The following is a 21697-nucleotide window of genomic DNA, read 5'->3' on the forward strand; positions in this document are numbered from 1 at the left end:
CTACAACTCTACTCACGTATTTTAGCCCATCGATAAATAGAAATTCTTTGTGAGTAGAGTTGTAGCTGAGTAAAGTTGTCGCTGAGTAAAGATATAACTGAGTAGAGTTAAATCTGAGTAAAAAAAACTGTGAGTAGAGTTGAGGCTGAGTAAAGTTGTAGCAACTTCCCTTGAGTAGAGATATTGTGAGTAGAATTGTAACACTGACAAATACTCGAATGCTTTGAATTTATCTGTCACAAAACGGGCCTACGACATAACCGGCTGCTAAATACTATAAAATCTTAAAAAAACTATACCCGCACTGGGCCTATCAACAGGATTGTCAACTCAGTCAATGCTATCTGCTCAGACGTGAACTTCTTTGGTTGTCTCTATTCGTTCTTTCGATCGTTAAAAAGCTGGTATTGGAATACAACAACTAACCACGAACCCTCATGTGCAATTCATCCTATCTTACAATCCGGGCTTAAAGCGTAAACTTTTGTATGATTATTTCTTTTTTTCTCTTTTTAGTTCTTATGTAATTTGTTAGTATATTGCCCATTGGCGTAAATAATTAAATACATAAACAACTTGTAGTCAACAGTTACAAAAGCTGAAAGTTGTCAAGTTGATCGCAACCTTCTGATCTAATAGTCTGGCTATCAAGGAATAAATAAAAACTTACATTCATTAATATTGGACACATCTCCATCAGTATTTACACTGTAATTACAAAGTTGTCTGAGAGCATCAACTTCTCGTTCTAGCCAAATATATAATTGATACCGCAATTGACCGCCATCGACTTCGAATCCCGTAGCAAGAGTCGAAAGTTCTTCCATTAAAATTTTTAAACATGCCACGAATTTCAATTGCTGGGCCATTATATCCAGTTGCCCTACGGGTTTTGGAGAGTCTGCTGTAAAAATAAATAAACAAAATGTTTATTAATTATTAATAAATAAATAATAAAAAAAATTACCTCTTTTATTCTGCTGTTTCGAATCCTCAGTCTTCTTCTCTACATCCATACTCAAAGGCGGACTTTCAGCGTCTTCAGCAGGTTCATCATCGTCCCACTTGAGCTCAAGTTCATCAGGTTCTTTGATAATTGGCTGAGACCAGTCAACTGCCGAGCTGCCCCAATCCATCCCAGAACTTGATTCCGCTGGTTTGTCAACTTGCTGCGGAGCATCCCAGCTCATCATGCCTGTGTCTATCAACGAGTTTTGTGCTCGAGATTTGTTCGGGCTGTTCAAGAGACTTGGAGTGTCCTCGCCATTGGTTTCCATCACTTTGTTGGGTAATTTCGACAAGACCTCAAGTGCCAGCGCAGGACATCCAGCTTTGAAATGAGCATGAGCTGTTGTAAAGTATAATTGTCTTTCCAAAGGTGTTATGCTGTCTTCAAGAGTAAGCTGTTTGTCTGGCTGACTTTTATTCGATTCTGTTCCATAGCTAAATCCCGACAACATTACTGACGCTTTCTTTTTGTCTTGTGCAGTTGACGCAATGTACTGTCTAATTAATAGCGGATGTGTACGAAGATAAACATAGAAGTTAAATACATTTGGGTTAGCAGTAGCACCCTCGGGTTTTTCAGACTCATCATTGTACTGCGAGTGCAGTGTCCCTACATTAGTCAGCAACAGAGTATTCAATGATCCTGAGTAATCTTTCAACATCCAGAGCGCCATGCTTCTTAAAAATGGATCCGGATGCACACGATTTAAATCCGTGACTGTTTTTTTCTCTTCACAGCCTAAAATTTCTTCATACAACAGACGTTTGAATTCCGTCGAAGTTATATCGTCTTCGTAGAGTCTCGATATTACCATCGCGAGCTGAATATCATTTAATTTATTCAAACAAACTTCAATTGCATCACGTAGAGAGCCAGCTAGTAAAAAGAATGCAGCTGCGTGATCAAATCTCTGTCTACCCAATAGCGCATACGCATTTTTCAATGCCGCTTTTCGCCAACGATCTTCTGTAAAATTGTTAGCAAAGAAAGAAGTCATGCGTTCATCACGTTTGTTACGAAATAAACCCCATACTAAATTTTTCTTTTTCATTGCTAAGTAATAAATTGCAGCGTCAAGTGGATCTTGATTTTGCTGAAATGCAGCTTTAGCTATTTTTTCAATGCAAGTTTTAAGAACAGCATTGCTACGAATCCACCAACCGACACCAAGTTCTTTGAGGACTGACCATTTGGGTTGACCTTTAGCGTACGAAGGAATTAATCCGAGTAATTCTTCTTCTGTTTCCGAGTGAAATGCCCATACTAGATTGTTCGTTGATACTCCTTGTTTTTGAAATTGTGCGCGTTGTGACAGTGGAAGGCAACGGATAAGATAATTGTAGTGTTTCATTGCAAGAAGAAATCTTAGGCCACAATCATCAAGGGAATTTGTTGAAACACTTTCGCTGTCTGGAATACCAGTGAGATTTTCTTTAGCTATCGCAGTCTTTGCCGCATCGATAGCGAACCGTTCGGCGAAATCAACGTCACAAGTTGACACAGTGTCAGCGAGAGCAAGTAAATGCATCTGGTCCAAACTAGACAGTCCTGGTAGATGAGAGTGCGTCAACATTTGGGATAACTGACGACCTTCACGTGGTCCAAAGTGAGCACCGCTCTGTTTCTCGGGTATTGATGATCTACGATCCATTTGCCGTGAGCTGTCATAACTCTCCTCTAACATAGCATCCAATGATTCTTCTTCATCAATGTGACCATCAAAAAGTTCATTGTAATCCTGCTTATCTTCGTCTTGCGTCTGCGTAGCAGATGACTCTTTATCAGCTTTCAGCAAACGCCAAAGTGGCAGCGGTGTTATGAAAACAATCTCCGCGTAATCGAGCAAAAACTCTTCAGGAATTTGTGTCGTCGATCCCCGCTGCTCAAGAGGTGAACTTGTTCCCGTGTAATTAACAGACATAGTACGTGTGCGTGTCCATCCGCTCCGTTGTTTTGAATAATTTTCGTCGTCTTGTTTAGCACCGCAAGTAGTAGCGATACACTTAACTAGATGCGCGAGTATAGCTTTTACCCAACGTATTTTTCCACAGTGTAAAAGTTCCATGAGCTGTTTCGGGTGATACTGAGGTAAAACTGGACAAGCGATACGCGAAGCTTCAAATAATCCGTAGTCCGGCATGTAATCAAATGTCACAGTGTCGTTTTGTAGTCCGCGTTTACGTTTAATGTCCAGCATCGTCAAATTAATACTACTCACACGAGACAAATGAGGTATTGATGATACATTGGCCAGTCTTCTTTGCGACGTCTCTTGTGCTAAAGTTCTCAAGTCCTCGTCGCGTAAATTCCGCGATGCCTGAAATTCATCAGACTCTTGGTGCTGCAGAGCTGAGTGAAGACACTCATTTTTCGGGTTTGGTTTCCATTGCGAGTAAACATGCATTTCGGAGTCCATTCCTACAACCAAAATACCATCACGTACCCAAGATATTTGCATTGGCAGTGGCGGTAATCCATCGGCTGTTGTTAGCCGAATTTTTCTCAGCTTCATCCAGCGAATTTCATCGACAAATTGAGGCTGCGCAAGTGACGAAGTTTTTCTTAATATTGGACGATTATTATTTTTCGATTCTTTCATTGCTTTCATGTTTGCTTGAGCGAGATCCGAACACACTGGCGTAAATAACATTATTTTAGAACCAACGCCTACTGTTAAAATATGAGAACCGTCTTCTTTTGATACCCAGTCAAGTTGAACTAAATGTTTTTGAGTTAACGGACAAGTGTTACCATTTTCAATAATTGATTTACGTAATGACTGCAGTGTACTAAATGACGGCACTGCCAATAGTCCAGCAGTAGTTTTAGCTTCACTATTGTCACCATTTCTTGGTGATCTTATATCTTCATGGCTGAGTGTTTGTAAGACTTGATTTAAACGTTGTTTCTTTTGTAAAAATCTACTGTCATATAAATAACTCAAGTCTAAATGCTGGTCAACTTGTATACGAGGTAAATGAATATTTTTAAGATGAATAGTATCCTCTAGTATCCATTCACTGCCACCAGTACTTTCACATTCATAAATAGCAACACATAAATTAACGTAACGCGAGTCTGGATCAGCTTTTGTTGGACGTGTAAATGATTTGCCGTATTTGTAAGCACAGGCAATACGCCCGCTATAAGCAGCACTGACATTTAATGGTGTTCCCGATATGTCAATTGCTGATTCTTGATCCTTTCTAAACATTTCCCATTCGCACCACTCGTATGACAGTTGATCATCTTGATTTTTAGTTACTTTGCACTTCCAAAAACGTACAGTGCTGTCATTGCACGCGGTAACAATAATATAAGGGGCAAAACAAGCCGGATAAATTGATGAGCTGCTGAGATGTCCGGCGGCTGGCGATGCGTGAACGACTTCAACACCATCGGGAAGTGGTAATTCTTGGGTACATACTTTTGTTGTTGTTATGAGCACATGGCTATTGTGATGATGATGATGATGAGCGAATGAAGAATCATAATCAGCTTGACTTGATCTCCTACTTCTGCCACCAGTTGTCTGACTTTGTCTGCGTGATCGTCTGCCTTCAGAATGCCGACCTGGAGTCCCTTCTTCGTCCTCATCTTGGACTAAGTGAGAATCTGGTACGTACATCATTGAGCCAGTGAGTCCATTTGTTTCTGGCTGGGAAGCAATAACTAGTCGCCACATGTGTACAGTAGATCCTTTGGTAGTTCTCTCGAGCACGACGATGTAAAAAGGTTCTTCGAAGATCGCTGACTGCTGGAGATCAACCATCGCATCAAGAGTCGACTCCATCAAACCTAGATCATTGGCTGATGGGTCAACTCCAGGTTGTTTTTCGTCGTTACGTTCCCCGGTGATGAGTTGCTCTTGAAATACATGAAGGAATTGGGTATTTTGCCAGTCATGCGTTGCGTCGGAGATGGCGTCAAGTTGAATTATGCAACCTGGCCGTGCAGTCGACTGCTGCGAAACTATTTTTATTCTGTCGTGAATAGAATGCCGGACTCCGTCATCTGATGATATGTCTGTTGACAAACTTGCCATGGAATCCATCATACGGCTTTTTCTCTCGCTAATTGACACTTCCGCTAGCAGTGTCCGGGCATCGATAACTGCCTGGTAAACCCGTAAACATTGACCGTCACTGGCGACGAAACAGGCACTCGCGGAATTTGAAAGATTTCCTAAGGTTGTACTCGGCAATAATGTGGGAATCCACGCGACGTTGCTGAATGCTGAAATTTCAAGTGAATTAATACGCGCTAGTTCAGATACTCCGCCACTTTTAGATAATGGACCGACTGGATCGACGCGCCAAAGAATTAATTCACTGCAAAAACCAGTTACTGATAATAAATCATTACTGTGAGATTGATTATTATGATTTCCAATGGTCTCACTGTCTGCATTGTCCGGGTTCGGAGGATTGAATTCGGGAATATTGTGATGAGATGTTGTTACCAATAGAGGTAAAACTGGATGACAAGTAATATCATTGACACGAAACCGATGACCTGAAGCCCGACAAGCATGTCCGATACTCAATACTTGGGAAAATTTAGTTTTGTCCCCAAAAGTCAGTTGCCAAAGATTCAAAGTTCCATTAGAGTGTTTCGAAACCATTGAAACCATCGGGCTCGGATGTTTCAGCATATCATTAACAGCATCTTGACCCTGTTTGGTAGCTTCCGCATTAGCATCTTCTCCAGCATTCGTCGCATTATTGTCTTTGGAAGTAGCAAATGTTTGGACATTTTGCAACAATTCTTGTCCAGCTTTTGAAGTCAACGTTGACTGATCTTCATCCTGTTCAATAAGACTAGGTAGTGGGGTAGCAACCTCAGGATGATCAGTTGGTTTTGACACTGACTTCGCTACTTCTCGTATACTCAGAAGAGGCCCACCCGTGTTGTGTGAATACATAGATACATTGTGGCTCATTGTCGAGGCATCACCTAGAGGAAATGCGTTGGGTATGCGCGTAGAAAACGATATCTGAGCTTGTCTGAATGAACCTGGGTGATATTCATCGAGCCACTCGATGTGCCATATCAAAAAACTCCCGTCAATTGGATGAATTGAGAATAAAAGATCAGGATTGTGATGCCAGTCACGTAGCAAAGTTTCTATTTTAGTGTCCAGTGAGTCCGGTGTATGATTTATTGTTGACGTTGCGTCTGTAGCTATTGAATTTATCGAGGTAGTATTGCTGAAATAAATTATAGTATTAATTGAATGACGTTGATTGATAAAATAAATATTAATTTTTACCTCAGACTTTGGTGAGAGTGTCCACTGTACGGTAAACTGTGATGTGAAGATCCAGTATGTGCTGTGTGATGCTCATCACTGCTATGCTCATCTTGACTTGTCGTCCTACCGCCGACTCCTGACTTATTTGACTGGTGCCTCGGACCTTTCTCTAAAGAATGCGCCAAACCGTAACACGATAAGATGTTGCCTGTGATAAATAATACGTCTAGCAAACAACCATGCAGCATGCAGTTTCTTAATTTTTTAATTTATTTAATAGCAAAAGGTAATAAACTAAATAAAAACAAATTTTTATTACATCTAGCTGCTATCAATAATTTTAAAATAAAATAACCACTCACTTGGTGTATGTTCGTCCTCGGAATCATGCTCGGCATGATCTGCTTCGTGGTTACGTAGGCCTTCTTCTTTTTCTACTACTTTTCGCGTAAGTTCCTGGACGTTTAAAAAATAATTGGGTTATTTAGTATGTATTATAAAAATACGTAAGTATGAGGAAATTATTTATCTAAATTACCTGAAGAATACCTTCCGCTTGCATAGTAAAGTACATTTCTTTATTATTTAACCAGTGTAATATAAAATTTGGTTCTCTGTCTGGATCTCCGGTAATGAGACTTGGTACCAGTGGGATATCTATTGATAAAAAAATATATATATTTTTATAAAATAGTAATTATTGACAGCGAGTCTTATTGATTTTTATTGGATATTTATTTAGTAATTGTCTATTGTGTGACGAGAGATGAAATAAAATGATTTTAGACCAGGGTGAAGTTGGCTGACATCACCCGCAAGAAATCGTGTATCATCCTGAGTTACACACAATATTTTTTATGATTACCTGCATTGGAACAAAGTTTCATTGTCAGCAGCCTGTCAGAAACAAGTCAATTTAAGACCAATGGTGTGATCAGCTATTAGCGTAAGCGTAAATTGTCATTTGCAATTTATAATTAAGCAGAAACTATAAATACTATTTATTATTTATCGTCATTTTGATAAAACTTAATAACAGTCAGAACTGTCATTTACGTAAATAAAATTAATGGTCTGAAATTACTATTAAACAAAAGACAAGTATCAGAGTTTAAACTGCGAAAGCCATAAGCCAGCGGGCAGGAAAATTATTTGTTTGTTCCCAAGGGACGAAACAAGTTTGTTTCTGCCCGCTGACTAAAGGCATTCACAATTTACGCGTTTGCTAAGATTAATTCGTGGCATTGGACTGAAATTCGCTTGTTTTGACCGGCTGTAGAGACACTGAAACTTCAAGTTTCGTTGCTGGTATCATGAAATAGTATATTGTATGACAAGGGATGAAACAATACGATTTTAGAACAGGGTGAAGTCGGCTGTCATCACCCGCAGTGAAATCGTGTTTTATCCTGAGTCACACACAATATTTTTCATGATTACCTGCATCGGAGCTTCAAGTTCAGTGTCAGCAGCCAGTAAGAAATAAGTTAATTTCAAGCCGATGATGCGGAGAGTTATTAGAGTATGAGAAATCTGTGATTTGCAGTCACTTATTAGATAGTAAATAAGACAAAAATATTATTCTCACGCATTTTTATTAATTTTATTTGGTCAATTAAAACTGTCACTTAAAAAATAAAATGAGTAAACTGGAGTGACAAGCCACAAATAAGAGTAAGAAGACTGCAAATGAACATTAAATATAACTAACGCCGGGCAGAAACAACTGTGTTTTTTCCCAAGGGAAGAAGCACTCATGTTTCTACCCGCTGTATGCACGTATTTTTGAATTACGAATTTGCTAGCAGTTTTTTGCAGCATCAGCTTGAAATTAGTTTGTTTCGACTGGCTTCGATACTGGTATCATGAAAAATTCATTGCATATTTAAAGATTTATTGATCGGTACTGATTGCATGGTTAATACGTACCAGTTTCAGCGTTGATGCTGGCAGCTAAATGAAAGTGCATTCCAGGATAGTGACCAAAACCTTGATAATTATTGTGGAAATCATGAACGGAGTAGGTCGAAGGTAAGGTAGGTAGAGTTGGCGCGGAATGACCAGCTTGATGCTGCTGCTGTTTAGCATGACGTCTTATATGGAAACATGTCCTAAAATAATCATTATCATTATTATCATTTATTAATGTGTAAAATTTCTAATTAAGTAAGCATGTAATTGATATTAAAAATATAATTTACTTCATGTGTTTAAGGCGTTGCATAAACCGATGCTTGTGCATACTGTGATGACGATGTTTACCATGGTGTCCATGTCTATCGGAGCCTTCGAATTGGCTCATATTAGCCAGCCCTTCGATCTCGGGTGGTATTGTTTCAGCCCAAACGCGACATATGTTGTCACGGCATGATGTCACCAGCATATTTGATACAGAGCCCCTTTTTATTAAATAAATTTAATTACATGACTGATTTAGTATTGAATTACAAGTTCGTTTTTATTCATTTCTTTACTTTTAATTGTTTAATAAATTAAAAATATTTTTTGTTACACCAAAATATATTTTGAAATTGAGCGATGATTTATAAACAAAATGATTATAAATTATTGGGAAAAAATTCCAGTAAAGCTTTAAATAATATAGCGGATTTTTAATTTTGTAACTCATAAATAGAATTGAATGATAAAAATGATGACAATTCTGCTCCAGTTATACCGACATAAAAAAATCTTACTCAATCCAGATATTACTGATTCTACAAGTTTCTGATTGTAACTTAATTTAAAAAAAAAAAAAAAAAATAAATAATTAAAAAACAAGTTGCAAAATATGGAAAATATAAAAATTAAAAAAATAGATTTCTATGAAATCTACTAATAAAGTTCAAAAATATCAATGAATAAATGATTAAATCAATGAGTTGTATAGTGAAAATTGAAGGCAATCGAGCGAGCTTTCAGATAGAACAAACAAAAATGAGATATCTCTTTCCGTTTAAAAGTTATATCCAGTTAAATCGGTAAACAAATCTTTTTTGAAAATTTTCCAAAATTTTAATTAACCATAAGTTCTAAAGTTATTGGCCGAATTGGCTCATCTTCGAACTCATCCAAGGTAATTGTCTATAGAATAAGTATACTAAGTTTGATTAAGGTCGGTGTAGAATTGTAGACGCTTTCATTGGAAAACGGTGCGTTATATCGTATACATACATAAACTTTTGAACCAATGGTATTTTTGGAACCTACTCGACTCTTAGATAAAAAATGATAAAATTTTTGAAAAGTTGCGTCATGAGGACCAATACAATAGTTAGATTTCTATGAAATCTACTAAAAGTTTAAAAATAATTTAATAAAAAATTGAAAGTTACTTTCAAATCTGGATATTTCTATCCAGATAAAATTCAAAACCGGGTCAAATAATCGTCAGGATTAAAACCGGTCGAAAAAGACATTTGTTTAACTTGAACTGAATTATTCAACGTGATTATGTCTGATCATGTCTGGTTCAGAAACTAGGCGCCTCATAAATAAAATGAGTTGAATGAAAAAAAAATATTATTTTATATTTTAAAGTGATTTTGCATAAAAGCCCTGTAGCTATGCGCGGTTGTCAAAAATGGGAGTGATATAAATATAAATATAGTAGTTTGATGCTATAGATAATCACGTTACGATAACAATTGCTTACTTCGGCATATATTTACTAGTCTTCCGCCACGATAAGTGTGTCACCGCGCGTGGATGGGCTATGTAAACAAAGCTATAGCTGTCGTGTAACAACGACTGACAGTAACTCAATTGATCCATACTTCGCATTGGAAAAACTGTAAATAATAAATTCCACAAATATTATTTATTATTAACATTTATTTATTATTTATCTATTATTGCGTGATAATACTTACGATTTTTATTTTCAAACCATATTTTAACTAATTTGTCATCACGTCCTGTGGTAGCAAACAAAGTACCATCAGGACTGAAGCTCATCAGATGAACTGGAGTCGCTGTCCGGCATTTCCAAACGCAGCTCCATGATCCTGGATCATTAGCAGCTGCTGAATCACCTGGACCAGGACTTTCTGCTTCCCCGCCAATAGAAAATGTCACTCCGTCGGCTAAATAAAATATTTATTATTTAATATTCTCGATAATTATTCATATTTGTTATTAATTATTTTGTTTTGTAAACCATTCAAATGTATAAAACAAACGGCTGATGATCAATGAGTGCACTTTCTGATGAAAAAAAAAAAGCCACGCATGTTATTTAAAAAGGCTGAGATTTATCTCACATGTCGATCAAAACTATTTGCTAAAAATGATTTAAAATAAAAAAATTATAATTAACGAATGATTTGTAAGCATGTTAAGTAAAAATAAATTTTAAAAAATGAGCTGTCCTTTGATGCTGTCGTATTCCGACAAAGTATTTACACTTCCTTTAAATGAATATAAAGGGATGATAAAATAAAATAAAATATTGATTAACGAAAAAGTAAATAAATTCATGCATTAAATTAATTAACGTCCATTCTCAATAAAGAATGAACTCACGATCTTGTGATGAATTTCCCGTAACATTTTGTTCGGCTTCTTTTGTTGTTGTTTCTTCCGTTTGTGTTTTTGCTTTTGCTACAGTAATTATTTAAATACATAATATATTAATTTTCAAATGTTAAATAGTTTATGGTTTTTTATTTATATCGATAATATTAAATAGTATATTGTGTGACGAGGGATGAAACAAGACAATTTTAGACCAGGGTGGTTGGCTGAAATCACCCGCAGTGAAATCGTGTTTCATCCTGAGTCACACACAATATTTTTTATGATTACCTGCATTGGAACAAAGTTTCATTATCAGCAGCTAGTCGGAAACAAGTCAATTTAAGACCAATGGTGTGATCAGCTATTAGCGTAAGCGTAAATGGTCATTTGCAATTTATTATTAAGCAGAAACTATATACTATTTATTATTTATAGTTATTTTTTTAAAACTTAATCACAGTCAGAACTGTCATTTACGTAAATAAAATTAATGGTCTGAAATTACTATTAAACAATAGACAAGTATCAGAGTTTAAACTGCGAAAGCCATAAGCCAGCGGGCAGGAAAATTATTTGTTTGTTCCCAAGGGATGAAACAAGTTCGTTTCTGCCCGCTGACTAAAGACATTTACAATTTACGCGTTTGCTAATATTAATTCACGGTATTGGGCTGAAATTCGCTTGTTTCGACCGGCTGTAAAGACACTGAAACTTCATGTTTCGATGCTGGTATCATGAAATAGTATATTGTGTGACAAGGGATGAAACAAGACGATTTTAGATCAGGGTGAAGTTGGCTGACATCACTCGCAGTGAAATCGTGTTTCATCCTGAGTCACACACTATATTTTTCATGATTACCTGCATCGGAGCTTAAAGTTCAGTGTCAGCAGCCAGTAAGAAATAAGTTAATTTCAAGTCGATGATGCGGAGAGTTGTTAGAGATGAGAGATTTGTGATTTACAGTCACTTATCAGATAGTAAATAAGACAAAAATATTATTCTCACGCATTTTTATTAATTTTATTTGGTCAATTAAAACTGTCACTTAAAAAATGAAATGCGTAAACTGAAGTAACAAGCAAACAAATGAGAGTAATAAGGCTGCAAATGAGCATTAAATATAACTAACGCCGGGCAGAAACAACTGTGTTTTTTCCCAAGGGAAGAAACATGCATGTATGTACGTATTTGTGAACTACGAATTCGCTAGTAATTATTTGCAGCATCGACTGGAAATTAGCTTGTTTCGACAGGCTGTGAACACTGACACTTCAAATTTCGATGCTGGTATCATAAAAATATAGATGTATATAAAAAATAAAATTTTCTTACTTTGTTCTTCTTGAAATGGTTGAATATTTTGATGCCACAACTGCAGAAGCTCCCCACCAGTTAATAAACGAGTTCCTTCTAAATTCCATGACAACGATGTGATGTTTGAATCCGTTAATAAAGTTCCTGTTTGAACCCATCTGTACTCCAGTTGCTGTAATTATTTTAAATATATAGATAATAAATAATAGAGTAGTTTACTAAAAATTACTAACATGTGAGCAAGTGCTGTGAATAAGTGGAGTCGGTTCAAATATACAAATTTGATTTTCATAAGCAGCTGCTATTTTTCCAGTGTCTGTACTACAATCAAGACAACTTATTCTAATGTAATTATGAATAGCTCCTGGTATTATTTGAACTCTTTCGAAATTACTAGCAAGTATGACAATATTACAGCCTGCCGCATATGCCTGTAACAAAAATAATTTAACAATTAGTTAATTATCAAATTGATTTTTAATAAAAAATAATAGATAATTTATCGTAAAAGAAAAACGTAAAATAAATAAATCATAAATATTGCGACGAATTTAAATAGACATTAAACAAAAAATATTTTGACAGCCGGGATGAACGTTGATGGTAAAATATAGTCCACATTAAGTATGATTAAACGTTGTTATGCAATGAAATATGATATGTGTATGTAACATAATGAATTTAAGGTGCTATCTGGAATACTAAACATCTTTTATTTACTACTAGATAAAAAAAAAAAAATATAATTATACCGTATTTTTTACAAAGACGTAATTACTGATAATTCATTTACTCTTAAATTATAAATCCACTCAAATTAATAAACTCTTCGTAAATTACTACTAAATATTCAGTTATTTATTTAAATCGAATTAAAATTAAAAAGATTTTTAAAGCAAAAATTCAGAGTGTGACTGTAGCAGAGATCAGACAAATTTAAAATTTCAAATAAATAGAGTAAATAATTAAACAAAAAATATTTATATAAAATGCACTTATGAATTTTTAAATTTTTTAAATGCGGATTTTTTAAAAATTTTATTTTATTAATTATTTACTCTATTTACTTAAAATTTTAAATTTGTCTAATGCCTGGTACATTCTCACTCATAAAAATTAAATTAACGTTTTTAAAAATGTAGTTTTAATTGTTTTTTGTTTCAAAAAATTTCCGTGCAATAATTTTTAATAAATTTCATAATATTTTTTATCATTATCAAGGTTGTCAAAGTACTTATTCTTTAATTATTGATAATAACAACAATAAAAATGAGTGTGAATGCAGCAGCCACCAAACATATTTAAAATTACAAATAAATGGAGTAAATAATTTTAAAAATGCACTCATTAATTTTAAAATTTTTTAAATGCGCATTTTTTTAAATTTTATTTTATTAATTATTTACTCTATTTATTTGAAATTTAAAATTTCTCTCTGCTACATTCACACTCATTAATAAAAAATAAATAATAAAATAAATGAATGACAGTGAAATAAAATGAATTTATCTACATATTATAATGTAATAGTAAATGTAGTATGTAGATATGCATATAAATAGTTTTGTCAGGTGTGTTGTGTGAGTATTAGCAAAAGTGTCATTTAATCAGCTGACTTTAAATTCAATTGCACTTATCCTAACTGATTAAATCTATGATTTCAAATAATAATAATAATAATAATAATAATAATAATAATAATAATAATAATAATAATAATAATAATAATAGATTAAATAGAGTCTTTAACAATTGATAAAATTAATAATGATAAATATTAAATGAATATGGAGAGTAATAAATTTAAAAAATTGTATTTACTATGCAAAAAAAAAAAAAAACTGTTAGTGATATTGAGTAAGTGTTAAAAAAAAAACTAAAATAAAAACAAACTTACAGTAAATGATATTCCTTCAACAGAGCCGACAGCATAACAGCGGTCGCCTGCATTGCAGGCTCCACTCAATATCTGATGGCGATTCATATTTATTATTGTATACTTATTATTTATTCAGTTCATATTTTAATTGTTGTAACTTGTTGTTAAATATATAACTTAATTATTTATATGTCGTGTGACAGATGATGGGTTAAAGCTGGTGATGGTGATATAGTTAATACACACTACACAAGCTGAAACCCTCAAGGACTTGGACTAGTTGAAATCATTGACGTGACACGGTGATGATCCACCAGTGAGACAGCGGCCATCTTTAAATGGACCTTTTAGTTTATCAGTGTTGCCACTTTTAGTGTGCAGCGTATTTGTATTTGTGTGATTGTGATTTAGTGTGGGTATATTTGTGTCATGATCATCACACATTCAAACAATTTGTAGACGGTAGCACACGGTGGCGATACATGACGATGATGCGGCGCGTGTGATATGTGATTAACGCCCACGCTGATATCAAGTTGGCGCCACTTGTCATTACTTTTTTTTTTATTTTAAATTTGAATTTGAATTTACTGTTTGGCGGGAGTTTCAATACGCGCGAAAACTTCAACAGTGGAATTCTTTTTATTTCTATTGTTGTTAATTGGGATTTTTTTCATCTGTCTGATGATTTTTTTACTCTTTGATAACTTGAGGACATTCTCAAAGTTCCTCCCACTTTTTAAAAATTTTCAATGACTTTAAATATGATACTGAAGTTAGCAGACGTCTTATAAATTTTGGATTTTTATTTAGACGATAAACTGGAAGAAAAAAAATATTTGAAAAAATTGCACCTGTAGTTTTTTTAATTTTCTATATGTGCATATTTTTATTTCTTGTTTTTTTGTAATTAATTTGGTGAAAAAAAAATCCGAAAATTACTAATTGTCTGCTAATCTCAGGATCATCTTTAAATTGTCAAAATTTTATCAATTGATTAAAAAAAAATTAAAACCTTAAGGCCATTCTCAGACGGTGCCACTCACTTTTAAAAAAAATCAATGACTAAATTGTAATGACCGTATTAAAATTTTGATAGTTAATTATAAAAAAGTTAAAACATTAATTGAAAAAAGGACAACGCAGTTACAATTAGTGTTGCCGAAATCGAAGCAACTATTCGATTGTTCACAATCGAATAGAATCGACTGAAGACAATCGATTATGGTAATTAATCGTTTCTGAACAATCGATTATTGACATAATCGATTAAAAAAACCGATTATTTTTTCTCCTAACTTTATAGTTGCAAAATCGATAGCTTAATGATCGATTGTGTAGAATCGATTTTATAAATTTTTGTTCAAAATCAAAAAATGAATATGAGTCCAAAATCACAAATTCAAAATTATTAATATTTACTTTATTTGACGGTCGATTATTTGCTCCCAACTTTAAAGTTGCACAATCGACCATCTAACAATTTATTTTGGAAAATCGATTTCGAAATTTTATTTTAAAGTTAAATATTACCGCGTATAAATATAAGTTTGTATTTCGAAATATGAAATTTTCATATGGTCATTTATATTCAAAATAATATCAAATAAAATACTTTGTTTATGTTTATTAATTTTTTATTTGAACTTTTCAGTAAAAAACAGTTCAGAAAAAAAAATATTTTCTCAATAAGTGAAGTATTGTATTTAATTAATAATTTATTATTGTGAAAAATCGATTATTCCATCGCAACTTTAGAGTTGTAGAATTGTTTGAATAAAAATCGATTGTTAAAATCGATTAATTTTTAATTTTTCAAATAGCGTAAAATTTTGATCTATAAAATTATAAATAGATATCTACCTTTAATCATTTCGCTTAAGTTGTTTATCATTTGTTTGCCTGTATTAGTCAAACAATTTTTATAATGTTTGAGTAAATGACTTTAAAAAACAAATTTTTTTTCTCAATTAATTTTACAAAAAATCGATGTTTAAAAATCGTTTTCAAAAAAAAGAATCGATTTTTTTCAATTAATCGAAAGGCTTACAATCGATTTAAAAAAATCGACAATCGAAACGAAAACATCGATTGTTCGATTGATCGATTTCGATTGCGCATCACTAGTTACAATTTCGCCGAGATATAGATTTAAAAAACATTAACTTACAGTTGATGTCAATTAGGAGTTAAACGTAATTTGGAATAATACTGAAGTTAGCGGACGTCTAATAATTTTTTGATTTTTTTTTGGACGATAAAACATAAAAAAAAATATTTGAAAAAATTGCACCTGCAGTTTTTAAAATTTTCTACATGTGCATATTTTTATTTTATTTTTTTGCAATTGATTTGTTGAAAAACAAAAAATCATAAATTTTGTAATGTCTGCTAATTTCAGGATCATAATTTGGAAAATAAATTTCAGTAAAATCATGTCACTTTTATAATTCAAATTTTCAAATTTTTTAGGTTAAAATTTGAATAAAAAATTTTGTTTAACCCCTAAGTAATAACAACTATAGATTTAAAAAAAAATTGTTTACCATTGTTGTCAATTGGAAGTTAAACGGAATTCATTCAATAAATTTCCTTTTTTCAATTAGGGTTTTTAATTAATTAATAAAATTTGAATACAGTTATGACAGTTGAAAGACATTGCATAATTTTACAAAGGATACTGTCTGACAATGACCTTAAATATAAAAAAATTTAACTTCAGATAATTTAACTTTTATTAGATTTACAAAGTTTATGATGAGAAGAATGAATTTGTAAAAATAAATAGTAAAATTTTATTAGAAAAATTCAAACGTGAAATCTTATTATTTACATTATCATCATATTCATTTCAAATCATCACCGATTTTTGTAATAAATTAATTTTTAAAGTTTTAAAATTTTTTTCTAGTTGACTTCTGTCTTTAATTATTTTTTTGTCTCAACTTTTGAAAGATCTTTGAATTTTTGTTGCTAATTTTCTTCCTAAAATACTTTTTAGATAATTTTTATTTTTGTAATTTTTTTTTTAGAAATATATCAAGTAAGACATACAATTTCTTATAGAAATACTTTGATGATTTGCCGTTTGGCAGTTGGATGTAAGTTTTATTGTAGACAAAAGATTATTTTTTAGTTTAAAAATTTATATTTTCAATAAATTATAAGTATGCATATATATAGAGTATAAAATATAAATTTGTCAGACCCAGTAATCAAAATTCAAATTATTCACTAAGTTGACAAAGCATAGCCACTCCTCTGATGATCCAATGATCTTCTGGGATTTTCGTTGGTAAATTTATTGCTATTACAAAATTTGTTGAATGTCCTGTTGTCGACAGAGTGCCTTTTCTTTCACTCGTCTTATAAAGAGGACATGAATAAGTCTCTTGTCTCACTAAATCCTCGCGTTTCTTTGGAAGCAACCAAATCTATATTTAATAAGTTAATTTATTAATAACAAATCATTACTAATTAGTTGGTGCTGATAAATCTACTTGCATGTGGAACTTGGTCATAAAGAATTTTGGGTAAACTTTCATCTAAAATCATTTTGTCTCTATTAAATCTTGCGCCATCTAAAAATAATCCATTTATATAGACTCCATCATCTGGAGCATTTGTAAAATTAGTTTCTTTGAGTACTATAAAATCATATGCCAAAAGATCAATAGGGATATGATATTTTCTAGCATAATTTTGTCTTGCTCCAGTCAAAAACGCTTGGGTAAAATAAAAACCAGCGATCCAAAATGTTACTGGTGCTCCTGATTCATACCATTCCTAAATATTCAAATAAATTTATTAAAAAATATCAATTAATTATACTGTAAAAATTTTTTTCTTTAATTTGAAGCAAATTACTTAAAAGTAGTAACAAATTTAGATCAATCAGAAACATTTAACATAAATTGGCTTATTTATAAACTTTATTTTTAGGCATTATGACAAGTCGCTCAAAATCTCTCTACGCACAGACAACTCTATACGGAAAGAAAATTATGAGAACTTTTGCTATTATAGGAATAGTTCCAATAATGGTATAAGAATTGTACCCATACGATTATAGGGATGGTTCCCATAATATATGGGAATAGTTTCCATACTATTATAGGAACCATTCCTATAATGTTATGGGTAGCATTCCCATAATTATAGGAACTGTTCCTATAATTATGGGGAAAATTCCTATAATTATAGGAACTGCTCCCATAATTTACGGTCATAATTCCTAAGTTGGTATAGGAAAAATTTTTATCGATTTATGGAAACTGTTTCCATAATTTTCTTCCCGTGTATAGCATTTCTCTACCTAAAACATGTCTATCGTAAAATAAAATAATCCTTGAACTGATTACTCCAAAACATCTCTATCCAGAACAACTCTCCTCTAGCTCAAGCTTTACTCCGAAGCTTCTAATCAATGATAATACTGTCCGAAATAACGCTATTCATTGTCGATTCAATTAGAAAGTCATCAATAACTGAGAAAACATGTTAGTTAACATGGTCATTCACGTGTTTTTTCAGTTATTGATGACTTTTTGCTGAGTCAATAATCGATAGTGTCATTTTGGATAGTCTTGGCATTGAATAGAAAAGTTTTGGAGTTAAGTTTGCGCTTGAGAGCTGTTCTGGATGTAGATGTTTTGGAGTAATCAGTTCAAGGATTGTTTTATTTTGCAATAGGCATGTTTTAAGCCGAGAAATGCCATAGGGTTTTCTGTGCATAGAGAGATTTTAAAGCGACTTGTCATAATGCCTATTTTTACATAACTTTAAATTTCTAAGTCATAAATGTCATAAAAATTAAAACCACAATGTATTTTATTTTATTTCATTTAAATAATTGTTTTTTTATTGTCCATGAGTCAATTGATTTTAAAGCTGATTGTTAGTTGAAAAACTATAATTATAATTTAAAATTATAATAAATTATATTATAAATAATTCTTTAATTTTTTTAATTATGTGATCAGATACTCATGTAAAATTAATAAATTTCTATAACAATCATTCTTGAAAATTGAAACAAACTTTTAAAAGTGTAAATGATTAATTTATTTATTAAACCAATTATTTATTCATTTCAATAATAAATTTATTTTTTAGGAAACCTGTAAAAATTTCAATCGCTGTACAAAATCATTAATGTAACTCCCCAAAGGTTTAAGTGAAGGATACGAGTGTCTCTTCCATAAAGACGATAATTTTCCTCTTAATATAGCATCTGCCACTTCTTCTAACTCAACTGACATTACAATGAATCCTGTAAAAACAAATTTTAATATTAAATTTAAATATACGAGTGCTCTGAAGACCTTTTTTTTTTTAGTAAAGACAAAAAAAAAACCTTTTACTGCGCGTTTGACATTAATAAGACTCGTTCTTATACAATTGAGTAATTTATTAAATCTATCCATCTCTTGTACTAAAACAGTATTCATACTTTGGTTGTATGACGTCGGATATTTTTCAAGTGCTTTGTTTAAATCAAAGTCGGCTGGTAATTTGCTTAAAATATCCGTAGCTACTGATATTATTATTTCGTCAGACGTCGCTTCTTTTATTCCCGCCGACTTTCCCGTCTCCTATTAAAATTAAAATATTATTTTACTTGGTAATTTATCACAATAAATTTGAATTTTTGATTATTTCTAAATTAAAATATTTAATCTCCCTGAATTAATTATAATCATAACTTACTTTACGTTCCCATAAATCCTAATTGTTGCATAATTAATAAAAAAAATAATTAAGTGAATGTTTTTCTAACACTAAACATGGTGGCCACATTTCTGGAAAACCAGGAAATGTCAGGGAATTATAAATATACTAGAAAAATCAGGGAAAAAGTCAGAGAGTTTCGTCACAAAGCTGGAAAAATTTTTAATTTCTTTTCTTTTGACTGAAAAAATTCGATAAATTTTTTTTTTCTGTCAAAACTGTTCAAAAAGTGGTGCGGTGTGAATGCGATTGTAATATCATCTTGAAAAAAAATTAGTAGAAATTGATTCCAATAGCGAAAAAATGAAGCAGATAGAATTGAAAAGGCTGTTAGAAAAAAAAAGTCTTAGTAGAAACCAATCGTCCGGATCTTCAAGTTATTAACATGCATATTGATAAGTTAAAAAACCAAAAACATTAAAAGTATACATAAGTATTGAACTAATAAGTTTCACTATATTTATTATTCGTGTACTTGATTAATATTTTATTAATATTCTATAAAACGTTCTTATTTATAAAATTTATTCTAGTGGAAATGAAAAATTTATTTATATTTTATTACAGAGTAGTTATATAAAAACATGGATTTAAAATAAAAAATAAAAAATGATTCATTTAATAAATAAAAAAAACCTATGAACATTGACAAATAATAAAATAAAGTTTCATTTAACGACAATGATTGATTATTTATTGAACTGACTTATAGCATTTTATTTTGAATTAAATAAATATTTCCAATGATTTAATATTACTACATATGGTCAGGGAATTTTTAAATTATTTGACTGGAATACCCGGAAAAGTCAGGGAATTTCAGTTTCAAAAATCTGTGGTCACCATGTTAAATAAAAAAAAAATTTTTAAGCCTTACCCACCGGTCCTGAATATTTTCAATAATTTAATTAATTAATTAAATCGATTGCATGTGTAAACAATTTCATTTAAATTATTAATACTTATTTTATTTATTAATAATTAGTAAGTAAGTAGTTACCTCAGTTAATAATAATGACGAAAATAATAAATCAGTTTCTTGCTGGTCTTTAATAATATCTGCGTTGTCATTCATACCAAATACACTCGGAGAAGTTATTAATGGTAATTGTTTGGTGTACTCTAAAAATATATTATATTCTTTGGCATCGGGACAATAATAAATATCACTGGTATTATCAAAATAATATTTATCTTCTGTTATTACTTGTCTGTAAAAAATTAAATGGGTAGAATTTTCATCATCGGTATTAATTATAAAAAAAGGCGCCTAGTTTAAAAACGTAGAATTGAATGATATGTTTGTCTGGTTTTAAAACTAGACGCCGAGATTTATATATTATTATAAATATATACTGGCAATAATATTTAGATAAAATAGTATTCAATGTTCTGCGATCCCAAATATCAGTAACTCGTCCACCGTAATTACATTCTCCAGTTAAATATTTCAAAGCTTCGAACTGTACGTCATCGTATTGATTTAGAAAAATATGTAACTGTTGGACGCTGATACGCAAATCCGTTTCATTGAATTCGTAAGCAGTATTCCATCCCACGGATCCGAATTTCCGTCGCTCTTGAACGATTGCGTGGAAAAAACAGAGGCTGTACAATAATTTTTTGAATACCGCGGATTGTTTGCATGACTCGAAAAATTCGGGGTCGCTTATTGGATCGCTCAAGTAAGATCGTATTATATTGGCACGTAATCCTTTTGGCGGTTCGTTAGTTATTTTAACGCTGTTCTGAAGCACCGAGACGGGAAAATAATTAACTGGATAGCTTGTCAACCACAGCCGGAAATCGGGATGTATAGAATCCGGGGATAATCCCTCGCATATTTTTTCTAGTGTTCCCATCCAACTTTTTGCCAAGTGACAATTTTGTAAGACAATCCAGTGTCCGTATCTGACTCCATCATTTATTAATTGCTCCGCAATTAATCCTTGGCCTAAAAATAAATTAGAAGACAACAGAATAATAATTA

The 21697-nt window shown here is 32.2% G+C and overlaps 2 protein-coding genes across 7 annotated transcripts in view; both read right to left on the bottom strand.

Moving 5' to 3' along the window:
* Nucleotides 1-14136, bottom strand: part of LOC130669705 (dmX-like protein 2) — a 30706-nt gene extending 16570 nt beyond the window's left edge. For 2 of the 6 annotated variants that reach the window (XM_057472758.1, XM_057472737.1), the window contains exons 1-13: nt 13996-14136; nt 12332-12529; nt 12117-12270; nt 10788-10865; nt 10136-10348; nt 9919-10054; nt 8465-8662; nt 8193-8374; nt 6802-6920; nt 6626-6719; nt 6282-6471; nt 968-6219; nt 671-904 (exon numbers count right to left, since the gene is read on the bottom strand). In XM_057472758.1, the coding sequence (XP_057328741.1) occupies nt 671-904; nt 968-6219; nt 6282-6471; nt 6626-6719; nt 6802-6920; nt 8193-8374; nt 8465-8662; nt 9919-10054; nt 10136-10348; nt 10788-10865; nt 12117-12270; nt 12332-12529; nt 13996-14082 (7135 nt within the window). In that variant the 5' untranslated portion in view covers nt 14083-14136. The remainder of the gene's footprint in view (nt 1-670; nt 905-967; nt 6220-6281; nt 6472-6625; nt 6720-6801; nt 6921-8192; nt 8375-8464; nt 8663-9918; nt 10055-10135; nt 10349-10787; nt 10866-12116; nt 12271-12331; nt 12530-13995) is intronic. The other 4 variants (XM_057472775.1, XM_057472751.1, XM_057472743.1 and 1 more) reach the window with 3 other exon arrangements.
* Nucleotides 14137-16898: 2762 nt separating this feature from the next.
* LOC130673439 (dynein axonemal heavy chain 7) overlaps nt 16899-21697 on the bottom strand; it is a 42168-nt gene continuing 37369 nt past the window's right edge. Inside the window, exons 45-50 of the mRNA XM_057478451.1 lie at nt 21064-21661; nt 20708-20918; nt 19334-19571; nt 19098-19249; nt 17482-17763; nt 16899-17411 (exon numbers count right to left, since the gene is read on the bottom strand). Of these exons, the coding sequence (XP_057334434.1) occupies nt 17205-17411; nt 17482-17763; nt 19098-19249; nt 19334-19571; nt 20708-20918; nt 21064-21661 (1688 nt within the window). The 3' untranslated portion in view covers nt 16899-17204. The remainder of the gene's footprint in view (nt 17412-17481; nt 17764-19097; nt 19250-19333; nt 19572-20707; nt 20919-21063; nt 21662-21697) is intronic.

Source organism: Microplitis mediator, chromosome 1, assembly GCF_029852145.1.
Source record: "Microplitis mediator isolate UGA2020A chromosome 1, iyMicMedi2.1, whole genome shotgun sequence".
NCBI lineage: Eukaryota > Metazoa > Arthropoda > Insecta > Hymenoptera > Braconidae > Microplitis > Microplitis mediator.